This window comes from Silurus aristotelis, assembly GCF_946808225.1.
Source record: "Silurus aristotelis genome assembly, chromosome: 15".
Lineage (NCBI taxonomy): Eukaryota > Metazoa > Chordata > Actinopteri > Siluriformes > Siluridae > Silurus > Silurus aristotelis.
In genome coordinates, this window is record NC_139588.1 from 19,933,626 (window position 1) to 19,953,693 (window position 20,068).

Consider the following 20,068-nt stretch of genomic DNA (forward strand, 5'->3'; position numbering starts at 1 on the left):
TCATTTTTTTATAGAATTTTTTACTGATGTGAAAATATAAAAAAACGATGAAACTTGTATCTGATACACACTTGTTTAAATCGATGCATCACATCATTACGTTTTATGTCGACGTACAGAGGCATGTATATGCATATTTATATGGTATACAATATATTATATGGTATATATGGTGCACATCAATGTCAGGAGGCACACTATTATTCTTAATATGCAAATTTCACTGTAAAATACAGATATTTTGTATTGTTTTCTCTGCACATATTTTTTAGCTGTGCTTTTTAATTCACTTTCCTACAAATTGTATTATTTGGATATATTACAATGCATTACAGTCATTATAGTAAGTAAGAAAATATACACAAATCCTCTGATTGTGGACTTATGGGACACTCTGTAGACGTCTAATTTCTAATAAGTTTTTAATTTCAGAATTTAATCCTTTAAATAAGGTATAAAATAAATGTGTTTTATTTTGCACTGTATATTTGGAGAAATCTGTATTTTTTTTTTTTGTGCTTTGATGATTAGGTGAAAGAGGTTTATCAAGCGGTTGTGTAAACCACACAGCTGGCTAGGCGTTAGGATGTGGGGGCTGATATACGGGGCTAAGGGGGTAAGGGATAAGGAAACACATAGATGGGGAGGTGCAGAGGGCACCGGGACACACAGCTGAGTCGTTTGAAAGAGAAGGGAGGGCTCCCTGGGGATAGCGGGATGAAGGAACGATAATTACATTCAGTAAGGCCACTCGGGAAGATGCAGAGCAAATCCAATGAGTGGTGCTTCTTGCATTCGAAATTGCCTTTGTTACAGAAGAGCAGCTGTCATTTTAAAATGGGTCAGTCGACCATTTTGGATTCTATTTTGAAGGTTTGGATCTTTGGGCTTTGAAGGAAAGATAAGGTTGATAACTTGGCAGGAAGTCACTTAGAGGTGTTATTTTCACTACAGTGTGATGGCTGAGAGCATGACTGAAAATGTCAATCATCAAATGTCAAATCAAGGATATTATGCACATGGTCTATTCCTTTTTTTTTTTTTAGCAGGTCAGGATATCTTGGATAAAAGAAATAGTTCACTAATAATTCTTATTGTAAAAAAAATATATATATAAATATTTTTTAATATGTATTACAAAATACTCATTTAAAAATAATCAATTACAAAAAAAAAAAAATATATATATATATATATATATATATAAATGTAATTTTCATCATACGAAAATTGAAAATGTTCTAATTTGATTGCCAAAAAAAAAAAAAAAAAAAAGCTTGAAATTTGTAAAAAAGAATTAAGTTAAAAATAAATAAATAAATATATATATACAATAATAATAATAATAATAATAATAATAATAATAATAATAATAATAATAATGTCATGCATAGCCTTTATTCAGGATATATTATGATCAGCCATAATATTAAAACAACCTGTGACAAGATGATCATTGTTTCATCCTTCAGTGGTTTGAAAGAATGATGGCTGATGAGTGTATTTGCAGTACAATTAATTATGTGAAGATTTCTGGGCTTAACAATGGCTGTATATAAGTGTGACTATGGGATTAATGTGAAATATAATTCCTGGGTCAAAAATTATTTCCAGCACCTGGGCACTGCATTCCTAGTTATCTACTTAAAACTTCTTTCTGTTCCCTATTTATTTATAATCCAAATAATTAGTAATCTTTCTTTAAAATATTGACACTTTAATGCTCATATGATATAAAATAGTCAATTAATATAATTCATCATCTATATATAGAATATGTCATGTTATTATAAGTATTTCATCACATAAAGTACACGTGTATGCACTGAAATGAAAGAATTTAAGGGTTTAAAACCCAAACCTTCTAAATTGAGTTAATTTTAATTACCACATGTGAAAAACACTGCTGTCAATTTTAAACGTTATACCAGAAACATGAAAAAAACCTTATCTGACAAGCCATATTATAAGAGCAGCATCTATTCAATAAGCCCAAAAACACTTCGCTGCTTTTCTCCCCACTCTGTTTGTAGAAGATCCCATGAATCATTCAATAGGTTTGGGTTTACTGGCTTGGTCAGCATGGCTACCATTCCATTTCCACAAGTACTGAGTTAACCAATGCCTTATACAGTCAGCAATGTCCTGTAATGCTTTTGTGTCCCCACAAGGTGTCACTCTGGCACATGTTTGATTTCCAGGAAGCAACACTATATGGAAAAAAAGTATTGGGACACCTGCGTTAACTGTTACCACAAAGCTGGAGGCACAAGATTGTACAGTATGCCATTGGATTTTGTATCAATACATATGTCCTTCACTCGGAAGCCCAAACCCAAAGCCCAAAGCCAGCTCCATGAATACAGTATCTGTCAGAAGTGAGTACACCCCTCACATTTCAGCAATCATTTTTATTTTCTCGAGGATCAATACTATAGAAATGTAACTTAAATATATTTTAGAGTAGTCAATGTGCAGCTTGTGTAGCAGTACAGATTTACTGTCCTCTAAAAAAAACTCAACATACAGCCATTATTGTCTAAAAACTGTCAGCAAAACTGTGTCAGCAAAACTGTTTTGTAGCACTGCCTTAATCCTTCTGAGCATGAAATTCACCAGAGCTGCACAGGTTGTTGCTGGGATCCTCTTCCATTCCTCAATGGAGCTGCTGGATGTTAGACACATGACGCTTTGTCACCTTCCGCTTAAAGATAGATGCCCGATCAACATTGGGACACTCCATCAACTTTCTCAGCAAGGCAGTTGTCATTTTGGCAGAGTGTTTAGGGTTATTATTATGTTGGAAAACTGCCGCTCAGCCTAGTTTCTGAAGGAAGGGTATCATGTTCTGCTTCAGAATGTTACAGTACATGTTGAATTTCATGTTTTCCTCAATTAAGCGTACCAGCAGCACTCATGCAGCCCCAGACCATGATGCTACCACCACCATGCTTGACTGTAGGCAACTCTTTTGGAGTTCAAAGATGGGCCTTATCAAGAGTTTATTTGTGAAATTTTTTGCTTTCTAAACGTGCTTTAAACAATCAGATGTCTTGGGCAGAGGAAAGGATAAGTACATAATCAATAACCTATAATTAGTGCTGTTGTACAAACATAAACGTGCGTGTGTGTGTGTGTGTGTGTGTGTGTGTGTGTGTGTGTGTGTGTGTGTGTGTGAGAGAGAGGAAGATAACTGAACTGTTCAGTGATCAGGCAGGTCCAGAGGGCAAGAATCAGGAACTATATGTGTAACACGACAAAGAAAAAAATGAGGTGGAGTGTATTTAAAATACAGAAATTATTTATATATATATATATATATATATATATATATATATATATATATATATATATATATATATATATATATATATACACAGTGAGAAAAATAAGTATTTGAACATCCTGCTATTTTGCAAGTTCTCCCACTTAGAAATCATGGAGGGGTCTGAAATTGTCATTGTAGGTGCATGTCCACTGTGAGAGACATAATCTAAAAAAAAAAATCCAGAAATCACAATGTATGATTTTTAAACTATTTATTTGTATGATACAGCTGCAAATAAGTATTTGAACACCTGAGAAAGTCAATGTTAATATTTGGTACAGGAGCCTTTGTTTGCAATTACAGAGGTCAAACATTTCCTGTAGTTTTTCACCAGGTTTGCACACACTGCAGGAGGGATTTTGGCCCACTCCTCCACACAGATCTTCTCTAGATCAGTCAGGTTTCTGGCCTGTCTCTGAGAAACACGGAGTTTGAGCTCCGTCCAAAGATTCTCTATTGGGTTTAGGTCTGGAGACTGGCTAGGCCATGCCAGAACGTTGATATGCTTCTTACAGAGCCACTCCTTGGTTATCCTGGCTGTGTGCTTCGGGTCATTGACATGTTGGAAGACCCAGCCTCGACCCATCTTCAATGCTCTAACTGAGGGAAGGAGGTTGTTCCCCAAAATCTCGCAAAACATGGCCCCGGTCATCCTCTCCTTAATACAGTGCAGTCGCCCTGTCCCATGTGCAGAAAAACACCCCCAAAGCATGATGCTACCACCCCCATGCTTCACATTAGGGATGGTGTTCTTGGGATTGTACTCATCATTCTTCTTCCTCCAAACACGTTTAGTGGAATTATGACCCAAAAGTTCTATTTTGGTCTCATCTGACCACATGACTTTCTCCCATGACTCCTCTGGATCATCCAAATGGTCATTGGCAAAGACGTGCGTGGACACGTGCATTTAAGACGTGCCTGGACATGTGCTGGTTTAAGCAGGGGAACCTTCTGTGCCATGCATGATTTCAAACCATGACGTCTTAGTGTATTACCAACAGTAACCTTGGAAACGGTGGTCCCAGCTCTTTTCAGGTCATTGACCAGCTCCTCCCATGTAGTTCTGGGCTGATTTCTCACCTACCTTGGGATCATTGAGACCCCACGAGGTGAGATCTTGCATGGAGCCCCAGTCCGAGGGAGATTGACAGTCATGTTTAGCTTCTTCCATTTTCTAATGATTGCTCCAACAGTGGACCTTTTTTCACCAAGCTGCTTGGCAATTTCCCCGTAGCCCTTTCCAGCCTTGTGGAGGTGTACAATTTTGTCTCTAGTGTCTTTGGACAGCTCTTTGGTCTTGGCCATGTTAGTAGTTGGATTGTTACTGATTGTATGGGGTGGACAGGTGTCTTTATGCAGCTAACGACCTCAAACAGGTGCATCTAATTTAGGATAATAAATGTAGTGGAGGTGGACATTTTAAAGGCAGACTAACAGGTCTTTGAGGGTCAGAATTCTAGCTGATAGACAGGTGTTCAAATACTTATTTGCAGCTGTATCATACAAATAAATAGTTTAAAAATCATATATTGTGGTTTCTGAAAATATTTTTTTAGATTATGTCTCTCACAGTGGACATGCACCTACGATGACAATTTCAGACCCCTCCATGATTTCTAAGTGGGAGAACTTGCAAAATAGCAGGGTGTTCAAATACCTAATTTCTTCACTGTATATAAAACTTATTGATCTGTTTGGCCTGTAGATGTTTTATTGTTTATCGCTGCATTATTTTGTTCATTTAAAAGTTATCCTTGAGGTGTTCCTCCTCAATTGGATCACAAACCTAATGATTAACCAACCAGCTGCACCTTAATTTTAGAAGCTCCAGCTTCAGCTTTCACTAATGCGGTCACAGATGCACAAAGCAACTATTTTCTGACTATTATAACATATTAAAGAGAAACATATATAAACAATAAGCTGACCCAACCTGGCTTACAGGAGCCCTGCACAATCTTCTCTCCGTCTCAAGTCAAGAGTCAAGTCAAGAAGCTTTTATAGTCATTTCAACCATATCTAGCTGACGCAGTACACAGTGAAATGAAACAACGTTCCTCCAGAACACTGATGCTACATACAACAACATAAAACAACGATCACAGAAACAGAAAACACAGGGCCAAGGACTAGTAAGAAAAATCCTTGCCACATAAAGGGCATGTGTGCAACCTGGTGCAAACAGTGCAAGACACAACACAAAACAGTGCAAGACAACACACAAAACACAAAATAGCTCCACCAGTAAACCTGTCGTAAAGTTACTGTGTGTGTGTGTGTGTGTGTGTGTGTGTGTGTGAGTTCAGTTCAGTTGTGTGTTAAATACCCTGATGGCTTGAGTAAAGAAACTGTTGCACAGAACTCTCTGCTCCTGTAACACGAGTTGTGAGTGATTCACATTTTCTTAATATTTCTTAACAGACACAAAAAATACTGAATATGAATTCTAAAGGGGATAGCAGTTAGCATGCTCAGTGTTAATATTTACACTTTGTCTTTCCTTGACCGTAAAACAGACATCACCTAAGATGTTACGAATGTGGGGATAACAGGAACAAAAAGTCCCTGCAGCCAGGGAGCTCAGAATCTGGGCAGTTTACAGCAGCAGTGTGGGGACAGTCAGCAAAAAAATGTCAGGAAGCTGAAATATGGAGTGACTGACACACAGAACCTAGACATAATGGAGCCAGAGACCGAATAAGTCTCAGTGAAAAACACAAGAAGCTCACCAGCACTCACCTTGAACAACACTAATGCTGACACTTGCATCTTTGTACAGTAGGTGTTACTGCGATCATCACAGATGGTGTTGGAGCTAAACCTGCTGCTATCATTAGTGTTAGTAAAGATCCTGACCTCAGTGACCAAAAGCACTTTTAGAACAATTGTACAATACAGGCACTGCCAAATTTACATTAGAGCTAATAAAAGGTAAAAGAAATGAAAAAAGAAAACGTCTTTCTTACTTACTTACTTTCGTTTCTTCCACTAGATGAACTTCTTCCTTGGTCTCATCATTCAGCATCATTTTCATGTCTCGGCTTTTCAGCATCCAAACACACACAAAGTCTGGAACTGGACATGATGACATATCATGTATAGCAGTGCAGTAAAGCCATGTAATCGTTTTAATCAATTCAGTTTCTTTCTGTAATTCTTTGCACTGGCATTTTTTTTTTCTTTTGCTAATACAGTATATCATTAAATATACACAATTATTCTGTTCCTGCTTTTCCTTAACACAAACATATTTACTGTGGGTTTTGCTTTATGCTTTAGTTGTTGTTAGTTGTGTAGTTCACACTCGCAGTTTATTATAAACGGAATAAAAAAAAAGATATTACTTCATATAAAGATTTTATATTTCGTTATATAAAAAAAAAAGAACAGACAAAGTGCACTTTTAACAGTGAATTTTTTTATTGTACAATAAATGCCCATTAAACATGTTAATGTTGATCAAATGAACCCCTTTCCTGAATTTTTGAAAACTTTTTTATTCCATTTTGATAAAAAATTAATAGCAAAAAAAAATTATAATTATATGCATATTTAATTAAATTTTTCTTAAATAATCAACTAACAAGAAAAAAAAAAAGAAATATATTTCTCATTCACATTACTGGTTTGGTTCAAGTCTTTAATGGTAATAAATCCTAGCGTGTATCCCTTGTGTTTCATTTAATTTCTCTCCCTTTTTTTTTTTTTTAAAGAATACCTGAAAAAAAAGAATTCACTCCCTTTACTAGCAAAAAGGATAAAATCTGTTCCCGTTACAGCAAGTTAATTTAATACAGCCTCTAAAAAGGCTTTTACCATTTTAAGTCCCTGCCTTTCACCTTTTGCACACACTCCGAATAGGACTCGTGGTCTAAAAAGTGCACAGAACAGACCTGCACTGTTTTACACTCCTCTGTACAAGTGATGGTGTCATTGTAACTGACCATGTAATGAGTGTAGTACTGCTGAAATTCTTTGCTTCCCGGTGCCTCGAACTTGAATGCGAGTTCGTGTAGGCTTTCTGGCCGAATGTCCTTCATACCAAAAGCTTTGGTCATCATGTACTCAAGTCTCCAAGTGGGCTTTTCTTGCTGATTTGCTTCTGTGAGATTCAAGTAGTACTGCCAAAGATCCTTCAAACAGAAGGTGAGAATGTCTTTACAAAAAAAAAAAAAAAGACAAACATTATCCACTTCTACGTCTCTATATTCACTTACAATATATTGCTAAAAGTATTGGGTCACCTGGTCATTAGTACGGTGTGTGATTTTTGAGCATTGCATTCCACATTCGTATAATTCCCTCCACTCTTCTGGGAAGATGGTCCAAGATGTTCGGGTTTCCAAGTTCAAGTAACAGTTTGGAAAAGAACCGCATAAAGCGTGAAAGGTCGGGTGACCAAATACTTTTGGCAATATAGTGTATCTTACTTGTACGTTATTACTTTTTTATTTCAATAAGCAATGGACATAGATACTGGAAGTACAGCATCTAAAGCTAATTGGTTAAAGACATGCTGAAAACCGCACAAAGCGTGTTAACTCTACTTATTACATACAGACACTCATGAAGTACTCAGTTGCTGTACAATTAACCTGTTTAAATATTAATCCAGTTAAAGTACTCCTACGTTTCTCCCTGAATTAAAGTGTCTGTATTTGAAGGGTTTTGTATATCAAAAGGAAAATTATGGATCAGGGAGGCTCAGTGGTTGAGACGATGTTGGCCTCCTGTTTTGAAGGTTGCGAGTTCAAATCCCAGCACTGCCAAGCTGCCACTAATGAGGCCTTGTGCAAGTCCCTGAGCCCTCAACTTGTATAAAAACTCTAAATGGGGATAATGGTGGCTGACAAATTGGCATAAATGTAAAAAAAAACGTTCTTTTGGCTTCTCCCATTAGGGGTCGCCACAGCGGATCACCCGTATTCATGATCCGCATGTTCGATTTGGCACGTATTTACGCTGGATGCCCTTCCTAACGCAACCCTCTCCATTTATCTGGGCTTGGGACTGGCACTAAGAGTGCACTGGCTTGTGCAACCCTAATGGCTGGGGTTGGTTCCCTGACCGGGGATCGAACCCGGGCCGCAGCGGTGAGAGCGCCGCATCCTAACCACTAGACCACCAGGGAACCCAAATTGCCATAAATGTAAAAGATTGGTGATAATTATGAGAAAAGGAAAGAGTTTTACGGAGTAAAAGTCTACTACACCGATTACTACAATTTGCATCTGATGGCCATCAGTGCACACCTCAGCATTGTTTATCTGTAATAAATGGACATTCGTTGCCACCCAGATGAGGATGTGGTTCCCTCTTGAGTCAGGGACAAACGTACACTTATAAAGAGCATCTTATTCGTTCTTTATCACCACGTTATCTGTGTAAAGCTGCTTTGAGACAATGTCCATTGTTAAAAGAGCTATACAGATAAAAATGAATTCGATCCAAGGAATGACTTAAACTTGACACTTGACCATGTCGTGACTAATTTGTATAGAACTCTCAAATGAAATCTCACCTTGGAATTAAGAACCACATTAAGGAAATCATTCATGTTGCTTTATGTCTTTATGTACAAAAAAGACTTTACTCTCCTGAGAAAGCTGGACTGTTTATCTTGTTATCTTACAAACATAACACTGTTAGGTTTGACCCTGTAAGCAAAGTAAAAGGTTCCACATACCTGTAAGCCATAGTCCTCAGAGTTGTACAGGTACATACGGACGCCAGGGTTATTTGAATATTTCTCCAGAACACTTCTGTATGGAGTCACGGCCGGCGTCACAAAGATGGAGTTAACAGGTTTCCCTGTAAAAGATAACGACTTGGTATAATTAATCTGAGATATAATTAACAATACTGTAATTGTGGAGGGGGGGGGTTGTTTGGTGTTCAGCTACACTTCCTGATATTAGACGATAGTCTCATTTAAAAAATTGCACTATATTATATTGTATTATATTATATTATATTAAAAACATTGTGATAGAAGAGTATCTGCAAGAGTGAAAGGGAAAGTTTATAGGACTGTGGTGAGACCTGCGATGTTGTATGGTTTAGAGACAGTGGCATTGAGTAAAAGACAGGAGGTGGAGCTGGAGGTAGCAGAGCTAAAGATGTTGAGATGTTCGTTGGAAGTGACGATGATAGACAGGATTAGAAAAGAGTTTATTAAAGGGACAGCACATGTAGGACGTTTTGGAGACAAGGTGAGGGAGACTGAGATGGTTTGGATATGTGCAGAGGAGGGACATGGGGTGCATCGGTAAAAGAATGCTGAGGATGGAGCCTCCAGGAAGGAGGAAAGAGGAAGACCAAGGAGGAAGTTGATGGATGTGGTGAGAGAAGACATGCAGGTAGTTGGTCTGAAAGAGGAAGATGTAGAGGACGGGGGGGTATGGAGACAGATGATCCGCTGTGGCGCCCCCTAATGAGAGAAGCTGAAAAAAGAATTAGAAGAAGAATTTGTATATGGACAATACCTTTGCACAAGCTTCTATACTGTATTTTTGCACACAACCTCATCTTTATACTGTATATGGACAATCCTTCTTGCACAACCTACTGTACTGATCAGCGCTACTATGCTTCTGTATTTCCTGTCTCATGTTGCCTTTTTTTTTTCACAAAATTTTGCACATGGTCACTTTATGTTGTTAGTTTAGAGTTATGTGAACTTCTGTGTTCCTCGTGTTCCTTTTGAGTTTTTGTTGTTTGCTGTAGCTCTGGGGAAACGTTGTTTCGTTTCTCTGTGCACTGCACTGTATATGTATGAAATGACAACTTAAATCCTGTACCCAGTGTAACTTCAAACTACTAACCACTGCTTCGAATTAAAATCTTTTGGACTTTAACCTAGCACTCCATACACCCTACTTTCATTTATATTATTTTTCTCATAGAACTCTAGTCTCTTGACCTAGAACTAGTGAGTTCATCTAATCATTTATTCTCATGCTTTTCCTTCTTCTTGTTCCCTGGTGTAAAAGATCATTGGTTCCCTTTTTCTTTTTTTGACTTTCAGTTCTATATCATGATTTCTTTGTTAAACCGGACAACTCAACTGAAGCCTGAATGGGAAGTCAGTTGGTAATCCAAAAAACAAAAAACAAAAAAACACGTTATTATTTAATTTCACACTGTTAGAAATGTCAAATGTAATAGACATTATCATTAAACAGCTTAGAATGAATGCGAATACAAAAAGGCTGAAACGATTCTTCGAGTAACTCAAATAAAAATAATCGTCGAGGTAAAATGTTTCGTTTAGTCTATTCAACTACACACAAAGCCTTATGTTTCCCCACGGACCATTATTACTGACGCGCCACCCGTTAAAAAAGAAAACAATTGACTTTTTTATTTTAAGAGACCAGCCTTATTTTCTCATGTATATTTAGAGTTGCTATTTAATCAAGAAATGGTACTTCCTATCCGATTACTCGATTAATCGATGGAATAATTGGTTGAAAACTCGATTACATAGAATACTCGAGGCCGAAACCCGGACCAACTCCCTGAGATGATATGAGGAAGAAAGGCTTTAGAGAAACCAGAGTTAAAGGGGAACTCATTCTCTTCAGAATGAAATCATTACAGCTAACAGTCATTTAGAGGGAAAAAAAAACCTAATTGTGATGCGTTTGCACTATTTTATCTCCAGCAACAGTTTCGGATAGATTGCTTGTCTCCAAAAGAGATTTTTTTCGGGGAAGTGTTTACCGGTATAATCCAGAAGAACCATCATGCTGTCTCGATGAGTGTGACCGTAAAATTGTCCCTGAATGACGTCACTGTAGTTACGAAATATCTCCACAAGCCTTTCATTGTCACCCTCCCTCATGGCTGTGGTGCTTTTAGCGAAGGGCAAGTATCCTACTGGGACGTGAGCAATCACGTAGACCTGTAAATACACAGATCAAGATCAATATTGTAAAACACATGCATGTTCGTATTACCACAAAAAAAAGAAGATCAATTATTTGAACATCTACACCTGCAGAAGAGAAAAAAATGTGTCCTGCAAATGTCATCTTAATGATAGCAGCATGTAAAAAACCAAACCATTACCTTCTCCATGCTCTGCATGGAAAGCTCTAGCGTGTCCTGCAGCCACTGATACTGTCCAGCTGGGTCGGACATGTTCACTGTTACCTTGTTGGGACTGTAGTAAAGGTTTGTGTTTAGGCTCACCAGCCGGAGTCCAGGTTTTATAAGCTGAGAATAAAATCCACCTTCATGGAAGAAAATGATAATTGAGAAACTATATTTTATTATTGATTAATAATGCTCAAGTTATCATGTTTCTGTCTATAGAATTATCTTGCATTCTATAAAGCAGTGGTTCCCAAAGCTCTTTGCTCCACGGACCGGTTTAATGTCAGACAATATTTTCACGGACCGGTCTTTAAGGTTTGGTGGATAAATACAACAAAATAAAATGATACAAGCGACATAAAAACTGGTATTTTCTCAATATAATAACAATCGTGAATCCACTGTGTTGTTGTTTGTTAATTTTGCTCGCTTGGGGGTTTAAATTTAGCGGTAATGTATTATGTGTTAGCGGCCGGAGCAGCCCCTTTAAGAAGGTAGTGGATGAAGGTAAGACGTGACCGAGACAAGCATCATGACATCCATTGAGAGTGAGTCATAGACAGAGGTGGTGGAGAGAATCCGGTAATTTTCCAAAATAAAACATCGTTCAGAATCAGATCATAAATAAATGGAAATAATGTAAGGTATGTATTCTTTCTGTGTGGCCCGGTACCAATTGACCCACAGGGCCATGGGGGTTGGGGACCACTGAACCTATTGCACCTAAGATTATACTCAATAAGGCGTTCAAAAGAAAATATGGGTCAGAAATATACCTTTACGCAGAGTGGCGAGGGCGTCTTTTTTTAGCCATGGAGACCAAATTCTGGCTGCGGCCTGGTAAATATCGTCTTGGTTCGGAGGAAGTTGATCCTAAAAGGGAAAAAAAAAATGTATATGACAGTTCATCTGACACCCTATGATTTTCTATTGACTTTATACATATTCGGGTTTTAAAAGATTGAGTGTATACAACAACACGGTATCTATCACGATAACCAGGTTACATATTTAACATTCTGCATTCAAAGTTTATTTGTAATGAATTATTACATCACACAAAATATATACAGTGGTGTGAAAAAGTGTTTTTCTGATTTCTTATTTTTTTGCCATGTTTGTGACACTTTAAAGTTTCAGATCATTAAACTAATTTGAATATCAGTAAAAGATAACACAAGTGAACACAACACGTTGTTTTTAAATGAAGGTTTTTATTATTAAGGGAAAACAAAATCCAAAACGACATGGCCCTCTTGTGAAAAAGTGTTTGCCCCCCCCTGTTATTAAATACTAAATATTTAAATGAGTTTGATGATCTGAAACATTAAAGTGTGACAAACATGCAAGAACAAATAAGAAACGAGAAAGGGGGCAAACACTTTTTCACACCACTGTACGCTCTCTCCGAGACTCATCAGAATCATCTTTGGATGAAAAGTGAGGCAGTGCAATGATCACTTTTCCCAAATAAGCCCAATGTTATATTGCAGGGTTGCAATACAGTGGTCCTTGTACCGAATGTGTTAATGTAACATATATGGAGTTTCTATTACTGTAATGTGAGTGTTTATGGAAGCAGGTCAGAGATGATGGTGTGTGGTATTTTTGAAGAGGTCACTTGCGGATGGAAAGAAGAAACAACGAATAGAAAGAGGAAGGAATGGCAACTACGGACGGAGAGATAGAAAATAAAAACACAAATAGGAAGGGAGAGACAGGAAAGGGTGTGATTGAGAAAGAGGAAGCACCAGATAGAATAATTGGCCCATCCTAGAGCACCCATAGTCATAATTGATCATAATTGACCCACATTCATCATTGCAGAACTAAACAGGAGTCAAGGGCTTCACACCACCATAAAAACAAGTCAAATATAACAATAAAAGCCTTTAACTTGTTTTTTAATGCCGTCAATTATGCTATAATATAGACTAGGTGAAAAAAGAGGTTAGTGTAATACCTGTGGCCAGTAGTCATGGTTGCCCAGGGCAGGGTACACCGGCAGCTGAGGGAAGAACTGGCGTATGGTGTGTGTCATATTGCTGATCATGTTAATCACAGTTTCAGTGGACAGCTTGTCTGCTGGAACATGTGGAGGGCTGTCTCTACAGAAAAGAGCCTGGATTTAATAAAGTGCTGTCATGGATTCAGGGAAAAAAAACTTTTCAAAGTTCATTCCAAACTAAAACAAATGAAAACACCGTATTCTGCGTGTTTCTTCTTCTTCTTTTTTTTTTTTAGTAAGTAGATTTATTTATTTATATTTTTTATATTCAGTGCGGCCAAAAAAGTCCCTCCGCAGTGGCTTTGGTAGAGCAGGTGGTGGAGTACATTTTTAATGTTGGTGATGAACACACTGATTTAGTGCGTGGAAAATTAAGTAGCTTTTCTGGACACAAGAAAACCACATCATGATACTGGGCGGGGTTTAATAAATACATCAGTGAGAACAATTATGCATTTCACTGAGTGATATTAAAACAATAATAATTATAATTAGTTTCAACGAATAGTTTCCCATAACTTACTATACACTGTCACTGTGCATTTACACATACACATATAGTGCATTCAGAAAATATCCAGACCCCCTTCACTTTTTTTTTATTTTATGTTCCAACCCGCAATCGTTTAGATTTTTTTTAAATAATCTCCACAAAGTCAAAACAGAATTCTAGCAATGTCTGTAAATGTTTTACAATTAAACCCTGAAATATATCACATGTACAAGTATTCAGACCATTTGCAACAATACTTGAAAATTCGCTCAGGTGCGTCCCATGGTGGGCTCTGTAATTCTCAAACGGAAAGAGTGTGGCACAACCATATGCAATATAACAAAATAGAAAAAAGTCTGTATAATTTCCAAATGAACTCTGTAACTATCCATCCATCCATCTGCACACGAGGTGGTATAAAAAAGTTCTGTTTACAAAAATCGACTAACACATTATCAACATTATTATCGTCCCCTTACACAGCAGTACAGCGCTCCCAGCGTTCCCGCCACTTCTGGAATGTGTCCTGGAGGTGTTCTTTTTAAAGCATCTTTTTAAAATGGTCAGAATAGCAGATGTGGTAACACACACGGTCAGAATAGCACCAGAACACACAGCTCCCGATGTACACAGTACGATGTGTTCGGAACACTGACTTATGGAGTTCTGTTCTCCCTGTGACTGTGCGTGCAGCCGTGTGTTGCCAACTGTTGCGTCTTACAAAACTCAGAACTTTTCAAAACCACCTCGTGTATATACAGGGTTATACTCTTCTTTTTGAATAACCCTGTATATACATTATATATATACATTATATATATATATATATATACACACACATACACACACACTGGCGATCAAAATTAGAGAACAATTTATAAACAATTGAACAATTCTGAAATAATGTCATCTTCACTGCTCAACAGTTGAAGGAGTTTTTGTCCTGTCTATACCATGCTACCAGAACACCTTTTCCACAAATTAAAAAGGCAAATTAATTAAGGCATTTAAAAAAAAAAACATTATTTTTCAGAAAACACACTGATCAAAATTAGAGAACAACAATGACTGTAGCATGGAAAAAGATTACAACAACATTTTCTGAAGGTTACAACAGTCAGCAATTAGTAGGAAGTGTCCAGGCCTCTGCTCTGAATGACTTCAGCACATCTGCAGCCACAGGACAGCACTAGTCTCTCACACTGCTCTGGTGAGATTTTGGTCCACTCTTCTTCCAGTCTCCTCCACAGTTCGGTGACTGTAGTGGGTTTCTTGGCCATAACTTTGTCGCCAAGGATTTTTCAGAGGTTCTCTATTGGGTTGAGATCAGGACTCTGGGCAGGCCATGTCATTATTTCACTGTTTTCAGTTTTAAGGAACTGCTTGACCCGTTTTGCTGTGTGACATGGAGCATTGTCCTGCATGAACACTGCGGGCTGATTGGGTGATGAACGCATGGAAGGATCCATATGTTGTTGAAGAAGATTCTGATAAACATTTACATTCACTCTGCCATGTAGCTATATAAGAGGCCCAACTCCTGCAGCAGAAAACATGCCCCAAACCATGAAACTTCCGCCTCCACTTTTCACTGACTTCTTTACACACTTTGGGTTCAGTCTTTCCCCAGTTTGTCGCCGAACATAATGTTTCCCATCGGACCCAAATAAATTAAACTTGCTTTCATCACTGAAGTGAACTTTGGACCAGTTCTCCTCTGTCCACACAACATGCTTCTCAGCAAAGCTTAGTCTAGCCTTTTGATTCTTTCTGCTAATGAGAGGTTTGGTCACTGCAGAGTGGGCTTTCAGTCCAAATGCTCTTAAACGTCGAGACACTCTATGACAAGACAGATCCTTACCCTGTTCAGAGCTGAACTGGTGAGCAATTCCAGCTGCAGTGTGAAAACGATTGCCCATTGAGATCCTCCGCAGTATCCTGTCCTCTCTTGTATTTGTCTTCCGTGGACGACCAGCCTTCTTGGCGGACTTAAATGAGTTTGTGATGTTGTAAAGATTCAATATTCTTGAAATCACAGATATGGAACGAACAACTTGTCTTGCTATAGCTGATAGGGTCGTCCCTTTGGCCTTCATCTGGACAACCTGCTGCCGAAGGCTTTCAGTCACTTTAGAACGGTCCACCATCTTGCAGAGTCAGTGACACTGGAAGTTAGGCTGCCAGTTAAATAGGGGTTGACAGATAATCAAGAAAATTAACACCAGGTGCCAGATTAACACCAATAACTGGGGGGTATCTGAAAATGTTCTCTAATTTTGATCAGTGTGTTTTCTGCAAAATAATGTTGTTTTTTTAAATGCCTTAGTTAATTTCTGGAAAAGGTGTTTTGGTAGCATGGTATAGACAGGACAAAAACTCCTTCAACTGTTGAGCAGTGAAGATGACATTATTTCAGAATTGTTCAATTGTTTATAAATTGTTCTCTAATTTTGATCGCCAGTGTGTGTGTGTGTGTGTGTGTGTGTGTGTGTGTGTGTGTGTGTGTGTGTGTGTGTGTGTGTGTGTGTGTGTGTGTGTATATATATATTCCTAATATATTCCTATATATATATATATATATATATATATATATATATATATATACAGTGAGGAAAATAAGAATTTGAACACCCTGCTATTTTGCAAGTTCTCCCACTTAGAAATCATGGAGGGGTCTGAAATTGTCATCGTAGGTGCGTGTCCACTGTGAGAGACATAATCTAAAAAAAATAATCCAGAAATCACAATGTATGATTTTTAAACTATTTATTTGTATGATACAGCTGCAAATAAGTATTTGAACACCTGTCTATCAGCTAGAATTCTGACCCTCAAAGACCTGTTAGTCTGCCTTTAAAATGTCCACCTCCACTACATTTATTATCCTAAATTAGATGCACCTGTTTGAGGTCGTTAGCTGCATAAAGACACCTGTCCACCCCGTACAATCAGTAAGAATCCAACTACTAACATGGCCAAGACCAAAGAGCTGTCCAAAGACACTAGAGACAAAATTGTACACCTCCACAAGGCTGGAAAGGGCTACGGGGAAATTGCCAAGCAGCTTGGTAAAAAAAGGTCCACTGTTGGAGCAATCATTAGAAAATGAAAGAAGCTAAACATGACTGTCAATCTCCCTCGGACTGGGGCTCCATGCAAGATCTCACCTCGTGGGGTCTCAATGATCCTAAGGAAGGTGAGAAATCAGCCCAGAACTACACGGGAGGAGCTGGTCAACGACCTGAAAAGAGCTGGGACCACCGTTTCCAAGGTTACTGTTGGTAATACACTAAGACGTCATGGATTGAAATCATGCATGGCACGGAAGGTTCCCCTGCTTAAACCAGCACATGTCCAGGCACGTCTTAAGTTTGCCACTGACCATTTGGATGATCCAGAGGAGTCATGGGAGAAATTCATGTGGTCAGATGAGACCAAAATAGAACTTTTGGGTCATAATTCCACTAAACATGTTTGGAGGAAGAAGAATGATGAGTACCATCCCAAGAACACCATCCCTACTGTGAAGCATGGGGGTGGTAGCATCATGCTTTGGGGGTGTTTTTCTGCACATGGGACAGGGCGACTGCACTGTATTAAGGAGAGGATGACCGGGGCCATGTATCGCGAGATTTTGGGGAACAACCTCCTTCCCTCAGTTAGAGCATTGAAGATGGGTCGAGGCTGGGTCTTCCAACATGACAATGACCCGAAGCACACAGCCAGGATAACCAAGGAGTGGCTCTGTAAGAAGCATATCAAGGTTCTGGCGTGGCCTAGCCAGTCTCCAGACCTAAACCCAATAGAGAATCTTTGGAGGGAGCTCAAACTCCGTGTTTCTCAGCGACAGGCCAGAAACCTGACTGATCTAGAGAAGATCTGTGTGGAGGAGTGGGCCAAAATCCCTCCTGCAGTGTGTGCAAACCTGGTGAAAAACTACAGGAAACGTTTGACCTCTGTAATTGCAAACAAAGGCTACTGTACCAAATATTAACATTGACTTTCTCAGGTGTTCAAATACTTATTTGCAGCTGTATCATACAAATAAATAGTTAAAAAATCATACATTGTGATTTCTGGATTATTTTTTTTAGATTATGTCTCTCACAGTGAACATGCACCTACGATGACAATTTCAGACCCCTCCATGATTTCTAAGTGGGAGAACTTGCAAAATAGTAGGGTGTTCAAATACTTATTTTCCTCACTGTATATATATATATATATATATATATATAATTTAAAGCTTCTTCTCGTTAGATCTTTTTCTTACAATTTGACAATAAGAAAGAGTTGAAATCTTATACCCAGTCCATATGATAAATTCAGGCTCCGGCTCGACGCTTTTCATGTAGCTGAAGGCAGACAGAATTAGCTTGTAGGGAGAGTCGCACATGTAATCTCCAAAAACTCCAGGGTCGGACGCAGGAAAGCCCTTTGAGGAGTAGCACACTTTGGTGCGATCTTCCGTGACATGGTAAGTAGGATCGATGTGCAGGTCTGAGATATGCCAGAATTTACCTGTCATTAAAAAAACTACAGTTAAACCATTGTCACTGTTGGTGCAGAGGCTTTACATATGTGGCATTCAAGATCTGATCCTGATGTTCCACCTTCATTTGTGTGAATGCTTTAAATTCCTACCACTTAAAAAAAAGTTGACATGTAGGTGCATGAATTGGCGATGCTTTTTTTTTTTGTCCTTCTATTCTATTTCTTTTTTCATGTGTAAATATTGGACAGTCGTACAAGTGAAGAAGCTTTTGTTTTGTGGGTTTTTAATGACATCCCGTTGTAGAATAAAACATATTTAACTGAAGCCCAAATGAATGCTATCAAACTTTAAATAAACTCACTAAGTTCATATCAATGCTTTCTAGTGTATCCTGGTACATTTCCAGAGTAACATCTTATTTACAAGCTTGTATGAAGAACAATGTACATAACTTCCGCCTGAACAAGAGATCAACTGCTGTAACGTGACTGATAACGAGAACTAGCTTTGTGTCGGGTTCCGATCCAGGAGATTGGACACAACGTACTACACATTCTTTAAAAAAAAGAAATAGCTGTGGTGTGAGAGGAATAGAATTAAAACATCACCATGAGCTGGAAAATGTTCCACCTAAAAATTGCCCTATATATACACAAACACATTATAGAGGCAAAAGTATTGGGACACCTGACTTTTCAAGTCAAACGTGGTTCTTTGCCAAACTGTATTCGAGTTAGAGGCGTAAAATTGTAAAGGATGTCTTTGAACATGTTAAATGTTTTGAATGTTTGAATGATATGTTTAAAAAGCACAATCTTATGGTCAGGTGTCCACAAACTATTGTCCATATTTTGTATGAAATTGTTTTGGTTTGTTTGTTTGTTTCCCATCCCATAGAAATGCTTTCTATTTACTAACATTCAGTCAAATATTTTACTATGACAATCCATCTATAATGTAAGAGAATAAAAACTCATATACAGTCATATATGATATTCTGGGAATCTATATGGCTTCTCAGCTATAAAGCAGAAGTAAAAGTAATTGTGTCAAGGATTATATACTTACTCATATCCTCTCTTTCTCTACAGCCCACACTTCTTGGTGCAGCCCAAACCTGCTGGTAGAAAAAGGCAGCAGTCCAGCAAAACCAAATCAGTCCCATAACTTTATTTAATAAGGATCAGTACTGATCCAGCTGCTTCTTACAGCAAGGTCGAAAACCCTAACCGGAAGTAAACAGAGTAATCACGTGCTTTCATTGTTACACCATTAAGTCATGGGAAAAGACTGTGTAGTGTCACTCAGCCGCTAGAGGGCAGTGTACCCATATACAATCTCAAACACTACCTATATATTTCCAAAAGTATTGGGTCACCTGGTCAAAAGTACAGAATGTGATTTTGGAGCATTGCATTCCACATTTAGACCCAATTTGCTCTTTTAATTCCCTCCACTCTTCTGGAAAGATGTTTCATCTTTCCAGAAGCAGGTGTTGATGTAGGTGATGAAACCTGAGGTGCAGTCAGCGTTCACATTCATCCCAAAGGTGTATGGTAGAGATGAGATCAGAGCTCTATAGCAGGCTAATCAAGATCTTCCTCTCCAAAGCATGCTAACCAGATCTTCACAGAGCTCACT

The 20,068-nt window shown here is 38.2% G+C and overlaps 1 protein-coding gene across 1 annotated transcript; it reads right to left on the reverse strand.

Annotated features, from left to right (window-relative positions):
• Positions 1–6,732: 6,732 nt before the first annotated feature.
• Positions 6,733–19,750, reverse strand: smpdl3a (sphingomyelin phosphodiesterase acid like 3A). Its single transcript, XM_083562531.1, has 8 exons — positions 19,496–19,750; positions 18,240–18,453; positions 13,395–13,539; positions 12,208–12,304; positions 11,405–11,568; positions 11,057–11,237; positions 9,018–9,142; positions 6,733–7,464 (listed from the first exon to the last, which is right to left on the reverse strand). The coding sequence occupies exons 1-8, from the start codon at positions 19,590–19,592 to the stop codon at positions 7,144–7,146; spliced, it is 1,344 nt and encodes a 447-aa protein (XP_083418657.1). The 5' UTR covers positions 19,593–19,750; the 3' UTR covers positions 6,733–7,143.
• Positions 19,751–20,068: the final 318 nt, after the last annotated feature.